Source organism: Meriones unguiculatus, chromosome 4 (genome assembly GCF_030254825.1).
Source record: "Meriones unguiculatus strain TT.TT164.6M chromosome 4, Bangor_MerUng_6.1, whole genome shotgun sequence".
In the NCBI taxonomy this organism is placed as follows: Eukaryota; Metazoa; Chordata; class Mammalia; order Rodentia; family Muridae; genus Meriones; species Meriones unguiculatus.
Window position 1 is genome coordinate 62,518,468 of NC_083352.1, and position 17,448 is coordinate 62,535,915.

The 17,448-nt window shown below is 53.6% G+C and overlaps 1 protein-coding gene across 2 annotated transcripts; it reads left to right on the forward strand.

Annotated features, from left to right (window-relative positions):
* Positions 1–792: 792 nt before the first annotated feature.
* Positions 793–17,221, forward strand: Atp13a1 (ATPase 13A1). 2 transcript variants are annotated; one of them, XM_021638075.2, is made up of 26 exons: positions 793–1,265; positions 3,412–3,501; positions 3,595–3,785; positions 6,197–6,269; positions 6,451–6,606; positions 6,704–6,773; positions 6,852–6,958; positions 7,349–7,478; positions 7,579–7,634; positions 8,048–8,174; positions 8,245–8,382; positions 8,473–8,593; positions 8,945–9,102; positions 9,355–9,530; positions 9,604–9,714; positions 10,496–10,621; positions 11,594–11,702; positions 12,946–13,145; positions 13,225–13,321; positions 14,648–14,808; positions 14,879–14,993; positions 15,105–15,301; positions 16,210–16,352; positions 16,476–16,587; positions 16,671–16,814; positions 16,893–17,221. In XM_021638075.2, exons 1-26 carry the CDS (start codon positions 879–881, stop codon positions 17,001–17,003), a joined length of 3,606 nt encoding a protein of 1,201 aa, XP_021493750.1. In that variant the 5' UTR covers positions 793–878; the 3' UTR covers positions 17,004–17,221. The 2 variants fall into 2 exon arrangements, with proteins under 2 accessions (XP_021493750.1, XP_060237881.1); XM_060381898.1 differs by having other exon boundaries at positions 847–1,265; positions 3,634–3,785.
* The last annotated feature ends 227 nt before the right edge of the window (positions 17,222–17,448 follow it).

The following is a 17,448-nucleotide window of genomic DNA, read 5'->3' on the forward strand; positions in this document are numbered from 1 at the left end:
CTACCTTCTCATGCATGCTAATTGTTACATAATTAGCAATATTCGAAAATTCTATTATGGGGACTAGAGAAAGAACTTAATGATTGATGGTCTTTCAGAAGACCAGAGTTTGGCACGTGTGGCATCTCACAACTAGCTGTAACTCCAATCCAGGGTTCAGAGGCACTCTCAGGGACCCTGTGGGATCTGCACACAGTTGGCACACACTCACAGTGAGACAAATAGATACTCTGAATGAACTTTTCAAATCTTCAAATATCTTATTATTGTTGTGTTCAAATAATAGCATCATACAGAATAGTTGAGTAACACAGAATAAAATAATTTCATATAAATATCAAAATCTCACATTTATGTTTATGTGGCCATTTTATGTACTTATTATAGTATGGCTTGCATGGAGAAGCCACCCTTACAGCTAGCTTTTGAAAGCTCCGCCTCCTACCAGAGCCGCCTTCAAAAGGCACCTTATCTTTAGATAGGCTTTTCTCTCTTACATGTGGAGGCTCCGCTCCTCGTGAGGGGCAGATGACCAAGTAGTTGGCGAGAAGCGTCCGGCTTTTCCGTTTTCAGATTCTGTTGGAGATGTCAAGCCCGCCCCTGCCTGCCTGCCTGCCTGGTCTTAGTCCGGCGTGGCAGCCCTCAGCAAGCTAATCTGGACCTTTGATTCCTTCTTTGTCATGGCAGCGCCCTTACTCTCCTTCCAGACCAGCCAGCCATGGCGGCGCCGTGAGCATACGCTTGGGAAACCACCTACCGCTTTACCTAGGCGCTTCCTATTCCTGAGGCCATTCATGGTGGCGCTCGGACCTCACCGGAAGTAATATGCCGGAAGTGAGGCGGTGCCTCTGCCGGAAGACAGCGCAGCGCTGGGAAAGATGGCGGTGGTGGGCAACGCGGTTCCTTGCGGGCCCCGGCCTGGCGGGGCTCGGGAAAGCGGGCCTCCCCAGCCTGGGCCGCGACTGCGGCCGGTCCTGGCTGCCGGGCCAGCGCTCATAGCGAGCGGCGACGAACTGGTGGCCGCCGTGTGGCCCTACCGGCGGCTGGCACTTCTGCGGCGCCTCACCGTGCTGCCGTTTGCCGGGTTGCTGTACCCAGCCTGGCTGGGCGCCGCCGCCAGCGGTTGCTGGGGCTGGGGCAGCAGCTGGACCCAAATACCCGAGGCCGCGCTGCTGGCGCTCGCCACCATCTGCCTCGCGCACGCACTCACTGTCCTGTCGGGGCATTGGTCTGTGCACGCGCACTGCGCGCTCACGTGCACCCCGGTAAGTGCGCGCGCACGACCCCGAGCGGGACCCCAGGCACAGGAAGGTCTTAGCAGGGTGTCTGGGCTGCCGCGGGCTTGCATGTCCCCAGTCAGGTGTGCAGCCTTCCAAGTGCAAAGCCGGAGTCTCTAGCGGCGCCCTCTGCCCTGTGGCTCAGGCCTGATTCTGACCCCGCTGTGGCTCGCCATGCCGCTGTGGTGTGGTCATTTTGCTCCACAAGAAACACCTGGAACAGGCTTAGCGCAGGACCCATATGTTACTGTTGTGTGAATTGTTACCTTAGCTCCCATATGGCGTGACGGTCCTGCCTTCCTTCCCCATCGTCTCCTACCTTGGTTTTGGCTCCTATTATTTATTTATTTCGCTCATATCTATTCATCTATCTATCTATCTATTTATTTATTTAGTGTTAGGCTAGAACTTTGGGGTAATTCCTCTAATCTATAAAGCCAAATCTTACGACCCCATGTTCAGCCTCTGTCCCTTGCTAGAACCAAAGGCGAGTGCAGTTCATCCTAGTGCTGAGGATGGGCAGGAGCTAGTTGTAAGTGACTTAATAGCTTCGGGTTTCATGCTGTCTGTCTGGAGGATAAGGGTGGTTAAGGTGAGGCTTGTCAGAGTGTGCACCCAGCTGGTGCAGGGGTCCAAGTTCAGAATTCTCAGTGCAGTGCCGCTCCAGGAAGCAGCAGCCACAAGGTGCTCCAGGTTGGTGGGGATGCCCACTGACCACACTACAGATCACACCAGAGCTGAAGCCTGGGGCACCACTGCTGAAGGCAGCCTCTTTTCTAAGCCCAGCTCCGGGCTGGTGCTCAGGCCAACCAGGAAAGGGAGATAGTGTCAAAGACCGAAGGAAAGAAACCAGAACATCCTCCAATGCACCCTCTCTGGTCAGTGTGTGCATTGAATCCTCGGTACCAAGAGTGCACCCTGTTGTCTCCTTCATTAATATTTATCCTGCAGAGGGCCCCAGTTTTCAGTGTTTGGCACCCAGGGTTGGTAGTAGCCTTGGGGGAGGGCCAGTGCAGGACACCCAAACCCTAGCATTCTAGCTGCCTTTTGGGCTGTAACTGAGAACTTCCTCTCCTAGGAAGGAGAAGTGAGTGGGAGGAGCTAAGCAGCCTTGGGTGAGGAGAGGCAGATCAGGGTTTGCTTCTCCCTGGGTTTCAGTTTCTCCCTGCTGTAAAGTGAAAGCTGAAACACCTCTCTCCAGGGTCACTGAGGGCAGCTAAGATAACCAGTGAAGTGTCTGCCATGGGGCCAGCATGGCACCTGTGTTTGTCTTTCACTGTGGAAGTTCGTTGTTGCGTTTTTCTGTTTTCTCTATGGTTTCTTATGCATTCCTTCCGGGTCACCACTGTCTGTCTCACCTGCACCTCCATCACTGCAAGGCCTAGCAAAAACAGCTCATAGGGGAGAACTTGTGTCAAGAAAGTAGCATGGATAAAACCATTGGGGAAGAAAGTGGACTCATTCATTACTGCAGAAGACAGATAACACTAAGAGGAGTCCCAGGAAACTTTAGATGAGGACACCTGGGGAGGACTCCAGAGTAGGTGACGTTTAAGCAGGACGGATCAGGGGAGCTAGCTATCTTCATGTGTGTGCTTTGTGCAAAGAAAACCTTGACATTACAACACAATGTAGTCATCAGCATAATTCCCTCTGGGGACCTCCCAAGTGACCAAGAAAAGAAAAATCTTCCTTATGGTTTTCCGTCATGTTCATATCTGTCTTTGATTGCATGTGCCCATAGGCTGTAAGTGGGACATGCTTGAATACCAAAATCCTTAGCTCAGACACAGGCAAGCCTGAGTGCCCAGTGTGCTAGGGAGCAGTGAGCAAGCCAGCGGCAGCCAGTGTGGTGGCAAGTGGGCCGTGGCAAGATGTGGGTCATATGAATGGAGAGCAAACTAGATGTTCCGTATAGATTTGAGTTCATGTCCAGAATCCTGGGTGGTGAGTGTGCCCTGGATATCAGCTCTATTTTACAAACAGTGATCAAGTAGAGTATGGCCAAGCCAGTAACTAGAGCCTCAGGCCATATTCAAAACATTCTGTGGGGCGGCTGTGTCCACACTCCTCTGCCCCAATGAGGGCAATGTTGGGTTGAGGAGGAAGCAGTAACAGTCTTGGTTTTTGACAGGAGTATGACCCCAGCAAAGCAACCTTTGTGAAGGTGGTGCCCACCCCCAACAATGGCTCCACTGAGCTGGTGGCCCTGCATCGTGACAAGGTAGGTAGCTGGAACGGGCGCTGTGTGATATTCCTGGACACCGATGTTCTCCAGGTCGGGGGGCTTCTGCCACAAACACACCTTCCACCCCAGGGTGAAGATGGGCTGGAGGTGCTGTCATTTGAATTCCAGAAGATCAAGTATTCCTATGACGCCCTGGAGAAGAAGCAGTTCCTCCCAGTGGCCTTCCCCGTGGGGCATGCCTTCTCCCACTATCAGAGCAGCAGAGGCTTCCAGGAGGACGCAGACATCCGGGCTGCAGAGAAGAAGTTTGGGAGCAACAAGTGAGTTGCTGCTCTCCTCCCCAGGGCCCCAGTGCACTGCTGCCTTGGCAGTGGGGCAGAAGGCTCTGCTCTTTAGCCCAAACTGCTAGGTGGCTACGGCCCCATTTGAGAACCCTGCTTTGCTCCAATTTCCTCTAAACTTGTCTGCCAACAGGACTCTCAGAGGGCCTGGAGCTGGGAGCCTCTGCTTTGGGGTGTGGGACCTTGGCTGGGGGCCTTCTCCTGTCTTCCCCTCAGTGACCATTCTCTTTTTGTCTATTTTGTGGCTCTTAAATTGCACTCCTGACTGGGGCGGTGGGAAGGGGATGTGCATGATTGTGCAAGTCTGCATGGAGGCCGGGGTCAGCTTCAGGTGTTACCCTCAGTAGAGTCCCTCGGAGCTAGAGCTCACTAAAAAGGCTTGCTAAGTAGCGGCACCAGCGCTTGTCTCTACTCTTCAGTGTAAGTATAAGTTTGCACCACTGCCCTTGGCAGTTTTCTGTGGAGTTAGGTCTTCATGCTTCTAAGGCAAGCACTTTACCAAATAAGCCATCTCTTTGACCTGCCCTCTCTACAATTGTGGAATTAGATTCCTTTCTTCCTTCCCTCCTTCTTTCCTTTCTTTTTTTTCCTCAAGGCAGGGTTTCACTGTGTAGCCCAGGCTGCCATGGTACTCACTATGTAGACCAGGCTGATCTTGAACTCACAGAGATCCACCTGCCTCTCCTTCTTGAATGTCGAAGGCATGTGCCACCACCACCTGGCACAGAGTTAGATTCTATCTTGAAATTTCTGTCCAACTGTTTATGCTCATATACATCTCAGCACATTAGAAATGGTGATGACGCAACATCAGTGGGATTGGAGTACTGCTCTGGTTGAGTGCTTGCCTAATGGGCTAGAATGGATTCCCCTCCCAACACTGCAAAAGGAAAGCAAAACAAAACACACTGATGCCTCCTGGGTACTGGTTAGAATACAGATACTCCACGAGGACTTCTTTTACTGAAACTAAAGTGCCAGTATGCAGCTGGGAGAAGATAGCCCAAATGTTCGAACCAAATACCATCATTTGGCACCATAGCCTCATGGTGTTTGCGCTGATAAGGAAACTCTAGAGATCTTAGGAGACTGTTTCCCCTTGTGGTGCTATACATGGAAGTAGGTGCCTGAAATGTGCTAGACAGGAGCCCTGCTGCTGAGCCACACCCCTAGCTGCCCCTGAGGTTCTTTCATGACTCAGTTGCTTTTCAGGAAATGTTACCACATCCAGTCCCAATTTAAAGTACCATTTGCTGGTTTCTGTAACCCTGATATTGACCGCATGAATGGCCTGGGACATATTTTTATGCTCTTTCTGTGGGTGTTTTTGTTTTTAAACTGTAGGATATTCTGCAGTATCCTTTTGTCAAATCCTGCCATGTGTGGGAAGTCTGTGAGTGCCCTTGGGTTTTGAGAGTAGAGCAAAGGCAGCTTGAATCAGACTGGGTGGCCACATGCTGCTTCAGGAGACACCCTAGGGACAAGCTACTTGAAACCTAGAGGGCTTCTTCAGAAAAATATAACAATCTCAAGGCCAGCAAGATGGCTTTTGGGGTACAAGCCCTTGTCATCAAGTGTGGCAACCCGAGTTTGATCCCAGAACCCACACAGTGTAAGGAGAGAGCCAGCTCTGTAAGTTTTCCTCTCACCATACGTGAACTGTATCACATGCATGCCACCCCTTCTTATAGACACAAGGAAAAGTAAATAGATATTTTTAAGAGGGTCTTGCATTGTGGTGTACATCTTTAATCATGAGGCAGAAACACTTGTATCTCTGCAAGCTCCTGGCCAGCCAAGGATACATAGTAAGAACCCGTTTCAGAGAGAGAAAACAGGAGAGGGGAAGGGAGGAAAGAAAGAAAAGAAAGGGAATAATTTTCATAGTTGTAGAAGTTGGGGCTGGAGTTCCCCTAATGATTACAAGGTTCAGAGCTCCATCCCCACCACCACATAAACTGGTCAAGGTGGCTCACTCTTGCCATCCCAGCACGTGAAGGCGCAGGCTGGGATATCAAGGTGCAGACCTCCTCGGCCATATAAGGACAGCCTGGGTTACTTGAGAACTGTTCCGGGAAAATAACCATCCAGTTCCAGTGGGGATCAGGATCCCCTCTTCCAGACACCCCTGTCCCACTGTTCCAATCTTGCCCTGGGGTGGTTGGTATTGGAAACAGCCTGCCACAGACTTCAGCACAGTGGTAAAGACAGCGTGTTGTCAGCCAGTCTCTGTAGCTAGGAGCAGGTGAAGAAGAGCAAGGTTGAGTGCAGCCTCCCACCTTGGGTGAACCAAATCTTGAAGAAGCCTGCAGAGGTTCCCAGCTGGAGGTGAAGGATAGGGCCTCCACGTCTTCGGCCTCATCCAGGAATTTGGGTACGGTCTTTTGCAGGGCTGAGATGGTGGTGCCTGACTTCTCTGAGCTCTTCAAGGAGAGAGCCACAGCCCCTTTCTTCGTGTTTCAGGTAACAACAGTTCTGGCCCTTGCACCGGCTCCTTCTTTGGGACTGTCACAGCTCAAATGAGCCCGGTTGCCACTTCCAAACCCCAGAGCCTCTTCCTGTCCTCAGGGATCATTGGTGTTGGTTTGCCGGGGTTTCTGGGCACAGGACAGATGGGCAAGGCTGACAGGCTGATGACTCACAGGTGTTCTGCGTTGGCCTCTGGTGCCTGGATGAGTATTGGTACTACAGTGTCTTCACTCTGTCCATGCTGGTGGCTTTCGAGGCTTCCCTAGTGCAGCAGCAGATGAGGAACATGTCAGAGATCCGAAAGATGGGCAACAAGCCCCACATGATACAGGTGTGGCTGGCACAACAGGTGGATGGTGACCCTGGCCAGCCCTGGGTGGGCACGGTGCGGACTTTATACTTACTGACGTCCCCTGCTCACACTTCAGGTCTACCGCAGCCGAAAGTGGAGGCCCGTCGCCAGTGATGAGATCGTTCCTGGGGACATTGTGTCCATCGGTGAGGCAGGATTTCCCTTCCCCCAAGCAGAAGTCCTTGCTTCATTGTGTGGCTGACCCTCCTGCCTGCACTTTGCAGGCCGCTCCCCCCAGGAGAACCTGGTGCCGTGCGATGTGCTGCTGCTGCGGGGCCGCTGCATCGTGGATGAGGCCATGCTCACTGGGGAATCTGTGCCACAGATGAAGGTACTAGAGGGAACGCGCAGTTCATGCACTGGTTCATGGAGAAAGGTATACATAGCAAGAGAGGCCAGTGGAGAGGCAGGTGGGCTGGAGTCAGAGCCGTAGATATGGGGGACCTGGGTAGAGAGAAACCAGGCTGTTCGGTGGAGATGGGCATAGAGAATCCTCAGAGAATCCTCATCTCATTGAGGAGGCCTAGTGCAGATCACGGGGCATTAACTCCACGAGTCATGATGAGCAGACACCTGCCAAAGTAGATGGCATTTGCTGGTCTAGGTAGGGGTGCACTTGGGAGTAGGCAAGTCAGTGGAGACCAACCCTCCAGAGAAGCAGCCTACTAATGCCTCAGCTCGGGAGGCTAAAGTGATCCCAGTCTGATGTCTCCTTTCTCAGGAACCCATTGAAGACCTGAGCCCAGACCGTGTCCTAGACCTGCAGGCCGACGCCCGGCTGCATGTCATCTTTGGGGGCACCAAGGTGGTACAGCACATCCCCCCACAGAAGGCCACCTCAGGCCTGAAGCGTAGGTGCCTCAGGGGTGTCTTGGGTGTCCTGCACCTGCTGTAGCATGACAAAGGTGGGACAGAGGTGCTAATGACACACACCTCTGCTTGTTTCCTCAGCGGTTGACAATGGATGTGTGGCCTACGTCCTGAGGACTGGATTCAACACATCCCAGGTATGGTCCTTGATCACATGTAGGAGGGCCCAAAGTGTGTGATGGATCCTTCCAGAACACACACTCTAAGGCTGGTGGAGGCCTGCTTTCCCTGGGCTGAGCTAGCAGTGGGTGTGCCCAAGGTGGTCTGGCTGTTATCATCCAGGAGAGGGGTATTAAGTGAGGTGCTCTGGTAAATGCTTGAGTAATGTCTGGAGGAGTGAAAGAATCCTGGTATCTTCCTTTGCACTTCCTTGCCCTCTCCTGTGGCCCTGTGGTGTAAGCCTGTTCCGGGCTCTTGCCTATCTGTTTCATGGTCTGTGGCAGGCCTTGCTGTTCCCTAGAAAGAGAGGTGAGTCTCAGTGCTCTTAGGAAGGAGAGGCCACTGTTCCACACGGGCCTCCGAGGTAAGACTGTTCTTCCTATCTCTGCAGGGCAAGCTACTGCGTACCATTCTCTTTGGGGTGAAGAGGGTCACTGCAAACAACCTGGAGACCTTCATCTTCATCCTCTTCCTCCTAGTGTTCGCCATTGCTGCAGCTGCATATGTCTGGATTGAAGGTAAGCACCCTGACAACTCCTCTTCCATGGCCCCATCCCTGCCCTAGGCTGCCAGGCCCTGTTTCCACAGGGACTAAGGACCCCAGCCGGAACCGGTACAAGCTCTTTCTGGAGTGTACCCTCATCCTCACCTCGGTTGTACCCCCTGAACTGCCCATTGAGCTGTCCCTGGCTGTCAACACCTCCCTCATCGCCCTGGCCAAGCTCTGTGAGTGCTGAGTGATTGGTGGGGCATTGTTTAGAACAGGCAGGAACTCCAAGGGCCCTCGTGACCCCAGGTCCCACCCTCCACCCACAGACATGTACTGCACAGAGCCTTTCCGGATCCCCTTTGCTGGCAAGGTGGAAGTGTGCTGCTTTGACAAGACTGGTACCTTGACCAGTGACAGCCTGGTGGTGCGTGGTGTGGCCGGCTTGAGGTGAGCATAAAGGAACTCTTCTCTAACCCCCCACAAACAGACCCAAACTTGGCCTGAGCCTCCACTAAAGGTTCCATTACACAGGGTCCTACGTAGTGGTCAGTATGAGTGGCATTAGGGTAGGGAGATTGATTCAGCCCCAGAACAGCCACCGTAGACCTGGCGCCTCATCTGTTGGGATCTTAGAAGTTATCCTGGAGGCTAGCACTCTCAAAGGACCACTGTCCTCACCAAAGCATCCCTAGCCACCAGCACACTGAGTACTGCTGCCTCAGCAGGGGCCCCTGGTAGCACTCATTGACGGTTCCCAGGTCCCCTGTCCACCTGTAACCAACTGTCATGTCTTTGCAGAGATGGGAAAGAGGTGACCCCAGTGTCCAGCATTCCCATAGAAACACACCGGGCCCTGGCCTCCTGTCACTCGCTCATGCAGCTGGATGATGGCACCCTAGTGGGTGACCCCCTAGAAAAGGCCATGCTGACAGCCGTGGACTGGACGCTGACCAAAGGTGAGGGACTAGCATCCAGGCTCTGGCGTGGGCAGGCCCATGATGGTGACACTCCTCCAGGCTGGTACCCAGGTTAGCCTCTCATCACTATCTCCGTGGGTCTGTGCCAACCTACCCTGGCCGATCCACTGTGCCTGCTGTGATCAGCAGGGTCCTGGGACTGCTGGGATGGGAACGCTGGGGCAGAGTATGGGGGGCTTGGCTACCTCTCCGGAGCGAAGCCCCTCAGGACTCGTACTTATTTGTTTCCAGATGAGAAAGTATTCCCCCGAAGTATTAAAACTCAGGGGCTGAAAATTCACCAGCGCTTTCATTTTGCCAGTGCCCTAAAGCGAATGTCCGTGCTCGCCTCCTACGAGAAGCTCGGCTCCACTGACCTCTGCTACATCGCGGCTGTGAAGGGGGCCCCCGAAACCCTGCACCCCATGGTGAGCCAGCCCCGGCCCTGGGGTTAGGGGGCAGGCAAGGAGCAGGCAGTGACACCCTCCTCTGTTCCCTCAGTTTTCCCAGTGCCCACCTGACTACCACCACATCCACACTGAGATCTCTCGGGAAGGAGCTCGTGTCCTGGCTCTGGGGTACAAGGAGCTAGGGCATCTCACTCATCAGCAGGTGAGGGTCTGTTACCCCATCACACCTCTGCTTTGGGTTGTCCTGGACACCTCCTCAGAGAAGGCCAACAGGCGTCCCACATTCCACCATTGTGCCTGCTGTCTAGTCCTCAGATGCCTTAGTGGATTGGTACCCTCCACTCCTTTCCTCTAACTGTCACCACCCTTCTTCCCCACCTCCAGGACCTGCTTCTTGGTCCTGGTCCAGTCTGTTCAACCCTGTAGCCAAACATCCCTCTAGAACTTAATGTCTGTTAACAGGCTTGACTGTGGAGACCCATTCAAGCCAGACCCAAGGCCTCTGTTCTCCTGCATTGTGCCTTGCTCCTCCTGGTCTTGGAAAGTCCTGTTTTTCCCAAGTCTTTTCTCCTGGACCTGTTCACCCTGACCTTCACCTTTACTATTATTCTACTGTGATTTTTGTGATCTTTATCACCTGCCTTCCTTGGAACTTTGTGGGCATCCTGAGGGTGGTGGCCTTGCTCAGTCCCACTTTTGAACAAGCCACAGAGGGCTCTGTGATGTGTCGGTATTCACAGTCATAAGGCCATAGGTACAGTTGGGTCTAGACCCCACTTTGCACCTACCTTGCCTCTTCCCACCTGTCTGACATTTCTCTTCTTAGACGGCAGGGCTTCTCCTCTCCTGGTACCATCACACATACACAGTGGCTGTAGTTGCTGAGGCACTTACAACCTCTTTCCTCACTGGGTTCCACCCTGGGAGATGTGAAGAGGCTGGTGAGAAGGACAGATAGTGAAGGCATCTCTATCTGCCCACAGGCCCGAGAGGTCAAGCGGGAGGTCCTGGAGTGCAGCCTCAAGTTTGTGGGCTTCATTGTGGTTTCCTGTCCACTCAAAGCTGACTCAAAGGCCGTGATCCGGGAGATCCAGAACGCATCCCACCGGGTATGAGCAAAGCAAGAAAGTTGAAGCAGGGGCAGGGAGGTAGGCACATAGTACTGTGCCAGCCTCTAGGTCTCAGCAGTGAGGAGATCGCAGGTTTTAAGCTGGGAGTAGGTAGAGCTGTCATTCCCAGAAGTGGGTAGAGGATGCTCTGTAGCACAGCCCCCTCTTGCAGCACATCACCTCCTCAGAGTCAGTGAGGAGGAGGCAGAGGCTAGAGGTAAGGGATGAAGGCCGTGCCTGTCCTTATGAGCAATCCCAGAGAGAAGCATGTAACACAACTCGTCCCCACTGAACCCTCACAGGCCATGGCCTCCCTACCTCCTTTCCATCACTAGAATGTTCTTCATACAAACAGGTATGAGACCCTGGGCACTGGCAGCAAAAGGGCTAATTCTTGTGTTTTAAGTGAAAGCAATAAGCTTTATTTGGTGATGTGCCCATCATCCTAGCACCAGGGAGGCAGAGGTCAGTGGGTCGATGTGAGTCTGAGACCAGCCGGGCCTTCGTAGTGAGACTGTGTCTCAAAAAGCAAAAAGTGAGATCTGAGAGTTGGTTCAGCGGTTTAGAGAACTTGCTGTGTAGTCTTGAAGACCAGAGTTTGTATCCCAGCATCACAAAATACCTATCATTTCCACAGTGAGGGATTGGCCATCTCTTCCGGCCTTTATATCCACAGGTGCACATACCCATTCATATAAACACAGTAAAAGGTGAGTTATTCCAAGAAGCAGTGCGTTGGGACTGAAGTGGGACTCAGCACGTGTTTGGTGTGAAGCAGCCCGGGGTGTTAGCCCTGCCCTGTTGGCTAGCATAGCTCTGCCATTTGTATAGCTTGCCCTGGGTTGGTAGGCTGTGGTCTCCCAGAGAGACTGTGGCCTTTGCACTCATCTTTTCTTACGAGGAGCTGTGAGGCCAAGGTAAGAGTTCTGCCCAGCAAGTCTTCCCTGCTAAGCCCTGTCCCCTGTCCCCTAGGTGGTGATGATCACAGGAGACAACCCGCTCACCGCCTGCCATGTGGCTCAGGAGCTGCACTTCATTGACAAGGCCCACACACTCATACTTCATCCTCCCCTGGAGAAAGGTGAGGCCGGTAGTCCAGGGCCAGTGTGTTACCACTGTTCACTGCTGATCACACTGCATGTCCCCCCCACTATGAGGAGGCCTCAGAACATGGCCAGTGCGATGCGAGGCTGTGTGGTATTAGAGTGGTCAGGTTCCTGAGTCTGCCATGTTTGTTTACAACACGCCTCATGCACACTACCAGAAAGAGGTACCCGTCCCTCACCCTTGCCTACCTTGGGCTAGGCAGGTCAGTCCTGTGTCATTACCTAGCGGGTGCCTGAGAGGTGCACCAGCTGCTGGCTGAAAAGGCATGGCCTGTTGTTAGCACATCTGGCTGACTGAGCAGCGTGCACGTACACTGTGGAAGAGAAGCTAAACTGCTTCACCGGCTGTTGGCGTCTTGTGAGCCAAGAGGCTGGGACTCAAGTCCACCCAGCTAGATGTGAGGGTGCGTTCTGGTCAGCCCAGTACTTGAGAGACTGAGGCAAGAGGACTCCTGTTATTTGCTATTAGATGCTACACAATGGCCTCCAGGCCAGTTTTTGCATGTGTGTCTTCCGAGACCAGCCTTACAGCCCTTTCTGCACAAGTAAGTGAACCTGCTTGTTTCTCAGGTCACTGGGTGTCACACAGTGCAGGACCTGTGCAGTGGGTATCCCAGTGCAGGATGGCAGGATGGAAGGGTTAGGTGCACCCAGCTGGCAAAGCTTCTAAACCTCCCCCTGCCTCTCAAGAGAACCAGTCACCATGCCCAACTGTTGACCCCAGGTCTCCCTAAGGGTTGTAGACAAGCAGTTCTAAAGTGGTGATCATAACTGTCACTTTATGGGCAGGCCAAGCAGGTTGACTAAGCTTTCCATCCTCGGATAGCCTCTGGGACATCAGTACAGGGTGTACTCAGGAGCAGCCTCCCCTGCCTGGTCCTGCATCTGAGCTGCAGAGATAAAAATCGGGCCCTACGGGCTTGGCGTGGGAGGGCTTCTGGTTCCCAAAGGGCTGGCAGGCGTTCAGGCTAGCAGTGGAGAGGAGGTCTGCTAGATGGGGCAGCAGTGTCAGATAACGTGTAGAGGGAGAAGGTGGCTTGATTTCTGAGAGCAGGTCTGTTGTGTTTGCATCCAGCCTGTCACGCAGCTACTACCTGAGGGTCACCTCTACCTGAGGGTCTTGTGTGTTCCCTGTGGAATGCCCAGAGCAGGGCCAGGTTTTGGGTGAAGCTGTGGTGGCCCAAGAGTTCCGACCCTAAGCATAGATATGACCCACAGGCCAGCCGTGTGAGTGGCGCTCCATTGATAGCAACATCGTGCTGCCTCTGACCCCGGGTTCCCCCAAGGAACTGGCCCTGGAACATGCGCTATGCCTCACAGGTGATGGCTTGGCTCACCTGCAGGCTGTGGACCCCCAGCAGCTGCTCCACCTCATTCCTCATGTGCAGGTGTTTGCCCGTGTGGCTCCTAAGCAGAAGGTATGTGCAGGACCCTAGGGTTGGGCACTCGTGGCTTTGGGGATGGCTGCAGCCCCAAATATTTCATGCTTTCATGCAGGAATTTGTTATCACTAGCCTGAAGGAGCTGGGCTATGTGACTCTCATGTGTGGAGATGGCACCAATGATGTGGGCGCGCTGAAACACGCTGACGTGGGTGAGCACCAATAGCTGGGAGCTTTGTCTTCATCACTAGTGTGAGGACGGCTCACTTGGCCCTATTGCTCAGAGACAAGGCATTTGATAGGAGCTGGGGGTGTGGCTCCTCCCTAGAACCCTCCAATGAGAGGCCAGAGGTATGGGCTAGCAGATGTCTTCCTTATATGTACAAAGTCCTGAATTTCATCCCAAACACTGAACAAAATTCATAGCCTCCCTGGGCAGTGGTGCTCATCCAGGCAGATCTCTGTCATCCCAGAGCTCAAAAGAGTCCGGGGTTCAAGTTCATTCTTGCCTGTGTAGCAAGTTCAAGGCCAGCCTGGTAAACATGGAACCCTGTCTTTCAAGAAGAAATCTTGCGGCTGGAGAGATGGCTCAGTTTAAGAGCACTGGTTGTTCTTCAAAAGCCCTGAGTTCAGTTCCCAGCAACCACATGGTGGCTCATCAATGTTGAAATCTGGTGCCCTCTTCTGGCCTCAGGCATACATGCAGGCAGAGTACTGTATAAATAATTAAATCTTAACAACAAAACCAAGAAATCTTGAGGAGCCTACAAGGTCAGAGAAGGAAGGGTACAAGCATGAGGACCCCTCACAGAGGGTGTGAATCCCAGGATCAGGTATGGTTGCCACAGTTCACTGTCAGTACAAGTGTTGACAATCCTAGACCTCAAAGACTAAGCTTTGATCTTTCTGAGTTTTTTTTTTCCATTTTGCCTGCATTGTCTGGAGTTCTCGACTTCATAGACTTTTTTTTCTCGAGTAATTAGTTTCTTTGGGGACTAGCAGTTTTCCATTGTTCCTATTTGGGTGTGGTAGAATTTTCCCCCCCTTCAAGTTAGAGTTTCTCTGTGTAGGCCCTGGCTGTCCTGGAACTCACTTTGTAGACCAGGCTGGCCTCCAACTAACAGAGATCCACCTGCCTCCTGAGCACTGGGATTAAAGGCGTGCACCATCTCCGCCTGGCTTGCTTTCTTTTTTCACCCAGTGTTTTAAAATACATTTCTTAGTAATGTTTGGTGTCTGTGCGTGCCTGTGGAGGCGCATGCCTGCCACCACATAGTTGTACAGGTCAGAGGACGCCTTAGGGGTTGGTTCTCTTCATGGTCACATGAATGCCAGGCATATGTGAGACATGCTTTTATCTGCCAAGCCATTAACCAGCAAAGCAAGTTGGCCAGTCCATAAGGCCCTCACAGAGCAGTCAGGTAAATGGGCGTCTTGGAACTGGTAGGTGGTGGGTACCAGCTCAGCCTGGGGTCTAGCTCTGCAGCCGGATACTGGTACCTGGGCCTCTCCACCACTCCTTCCTCATGCCTTCTCAGGCGTAGCACTCCTGGCCAATGCCCCTGAGAGGGTTGTGGAACGGCGACGACGGCAAAGGGACAGTCCAGTCCTGAACAACAGTGGCCCCAGAGTCTCCTCCAGGTCAGCCAAACAGAGGTCGCCACTCCTCTCCCCCGAGGAGCCACCAGCCTCCCACAGGGTGAGTGTCCAAATCGGAAATGCCCATAACCTTTGTTAGCCAGAGTTGACCCCTGTTGCCCTCCCCACAGGACCGCCTGAGCCAGGTGCTGCGGGACCTGGAGGATGAGAGCACCCCCATTGTGAAGCTGGGGGATGCCAGCATTGCAGCACCCTTCACCTCCAAGCTCTCCTCCATCCAGTGCAGTGAGTCCCAAGCCCCTCACCCGCCCTTTCCTGGAGCCATGGTCACCCTGCACCCTGCCCAGTCATACCCAGAAACACGCCCCTACCTACTCATGCCCTGCTTCCCCACAGTCTGCCACGTGATCAAGCAGGGCCGTTGCACGCTGGTGACAACACTGCAGATGTTCAAGATCCTGGCCCTCAATGCCCTCATCCTGGCATATAGCCAAAGTGTCCTCTACCTGGAAGGTGTCAAGTTCAGTGACTTCCAGGCCACCCTGCAGGGGCTGCTGCTGGCTGGCTGCTTCCTCTTCATTTCCCGCTCCAAGGTGAGCCCTGGACCACCTAGGGCTGGCCACAGGGCATTTCAAGAGCTCTTGTGGATTGGAATTGTCATCTCCCAGGTTACAGACAGACCTAGAGCCCAGAGGCAGGAGTCCTAAGATTGCACAGGACATACAGACAGGGTCAGGCCTGGCTGGCTGCCAGTGATACAGCTTAGGGTATACCACTGACTGTGAGCTTGGGGTCCAGGCAGGTCACAGCCCCAGGGCAAAGGAAATGATGAAGTAGAGCAAGCAGAGGACACACAGTGCTGTGAGGGGGAAAAAGTGTGTCACAGGCTTTTGGGGCTGGCCTCGGGGACAGCTAGGGAGGCCTCCTAAGGAAAAAGGTGCTGCCACAACCGGGAGTCTGCACTGGTCACTGATGTGGCGAAATAGAGGTTTAGTGGCCAGAGGCTGTGTGTCAACTTCCCATCAAGGTGAGGAAAGGCTGCACAGAACACCTTGAAACAAAAGATCTGTCTTGGCTTAGGCTTCCAGAAGTTTCAGGCCACTCACCTCACAGCAGCTAAGAGAGAAAGGCTTGTCCTGAGGGCTGCACTCCCTTTATTCTGGGAGTGCTTTTTCAGTCCAGGCATGAGGTCAGAGCCTTAGAGATCCAGTCACTTTCCAAAGCCCTACCATAACATGTTCCCTGGGTCTTCTGGGAACATTAGGGTGGGAAGCTAGCAGGCTGGACCAGGCATGCCTCCAGGTCCTAGGCTCTGACTGCCGTCTTGGGGGTAGAGAGTGAATCTGTTTCCTGACAGATCTCCATTGTTACCGTGGGATACAGACTATTTGGGGCATATGCAACCCCTGGGTCAGTATCAAACAAGGTTCCTGAGGAGTCAGGAGTATCCTTTCACTCCCTCTTGACTGAGTAAGCTGCCTCTGTCATTCCTGCCCCGCAGCCTCTCAAGACTCTTTCCAGGGAGCGGCCCTTGCCCAATATCTTCAACCTCTACACCATCCTCACAGTGATGCTGCAGTTCTCTGTCCACTTTCTGAGCCTCGTCTACCTGTACCGTGAGGCCCAGGCTCGCAGCCCTGAGAAGTAAGTGGTGTTCGGGAAGACAGGAGGGCAGGGGCAGCCAGCCAGGCCCTGGCTCTGGATCATGGCGGCAAACTCCAGAGGGTACCTGAGCAGAAGGGTACTGACACCCTCATGCCCTTGCAGGCAGGAGCAGTTTGTAGACCTATACAAGGAGTTTGAGCCAAGCCTGGTCAACAGCACTGTGTACATCATGGCGATGGCCATGCAGATGGCCACCTTCGCCATCAACTACAAGGTGAGGCCCCGCATGCCTGCCCATACCCACCTGGTGGATCCCTTGCCCAGCCCTCCCCAGGCAGCTGTGCGTTTTCCTTACAGGGCCCACCCTTCATGGAGAGCCTGCCTGAGAACAAGCCCCTGGTGTGGAGCCTGGCGGTGTCACTGCTGGCCATCGTTGGCTTGCTCCTCGGTTCCTCGCCTGACTTCAACAGCCAGTTCGGCCTTGTGGACATCCCTGTGGAGGTGAGTGGCTCTGAGCTATGGCCCCTGGCTCAGCCCAGCTCAGCCACTGACCCAGCTCACCTGCCTCCTCCTTGACAGTTCAAGCTGGTCATCGGCCAGGTCCTGGCTCTGGACTTCTGCCTGGCACTCGTGGCTGACCGTGTCCTACAGTTCTTTTTGGGGACCCCGAAGCTGAAAGTGCCTTCCTGAGACGATGGTGCTGGTATCCACCGCCTACCTTGGCTGCCCAGAGGCAGGAGCATCACCGTTGCCCCAGGGGGGAGACACTGCTCCCATCTCCACAGCAAGGCAGCGCTGCCTTGCTCTTGGAAGACTTGAGCTGGGACCCTGTGGGCATCCGCTGGCCGGGTTAGGGGAAGCAGCCCTGGCTAGCACCTTTGGTAAATAAATCGGCGTCTGCAATTTTATGAAGCCTGCCTTCACTTGTCTGTGCCACACAGGGCTCCTGGGAAGTGAAGGGCCTCTCACCTCCACAGGCACAGAATGACACCCTCTGTGGGCATCCAACCCTTTCTTAGGCCAAACCTAGAGCTGGGACCCCAGGTTTTTAGTATCATGCACATCCTGTATTTGTTGGGTTTTTTCAACCCTGAGAGGCTAACGGTATGCCTTCCTTGGTCAAGGACAGAGATGC

Excerpts from the sequence above, each read along its gene's own strand:
- Atp13a1 (XM_021638075.2), top strand. The coding sequence starts at position 879 with ATGGCGGTGGTGGGCAACGCGGTTCCTTGCGGGCCCCGGCCTGGCGGG. Across the intron at positions 7,479-7,578 it reads GGCCACCTCAGGCCTGAAGC|CGGTTGACAATGGATGTGTG; the intron begins GTAGGTGCCTCA and ends TTGTTTCCTCAG. Across the intron at positions 8,175-8,244 it reads TGCATATGTCTGGATTGAAG|GGACTAAGGACCCCAGCCGG; the intron begins GTAAGCACCCTG and ends CTGTTTCCACAG.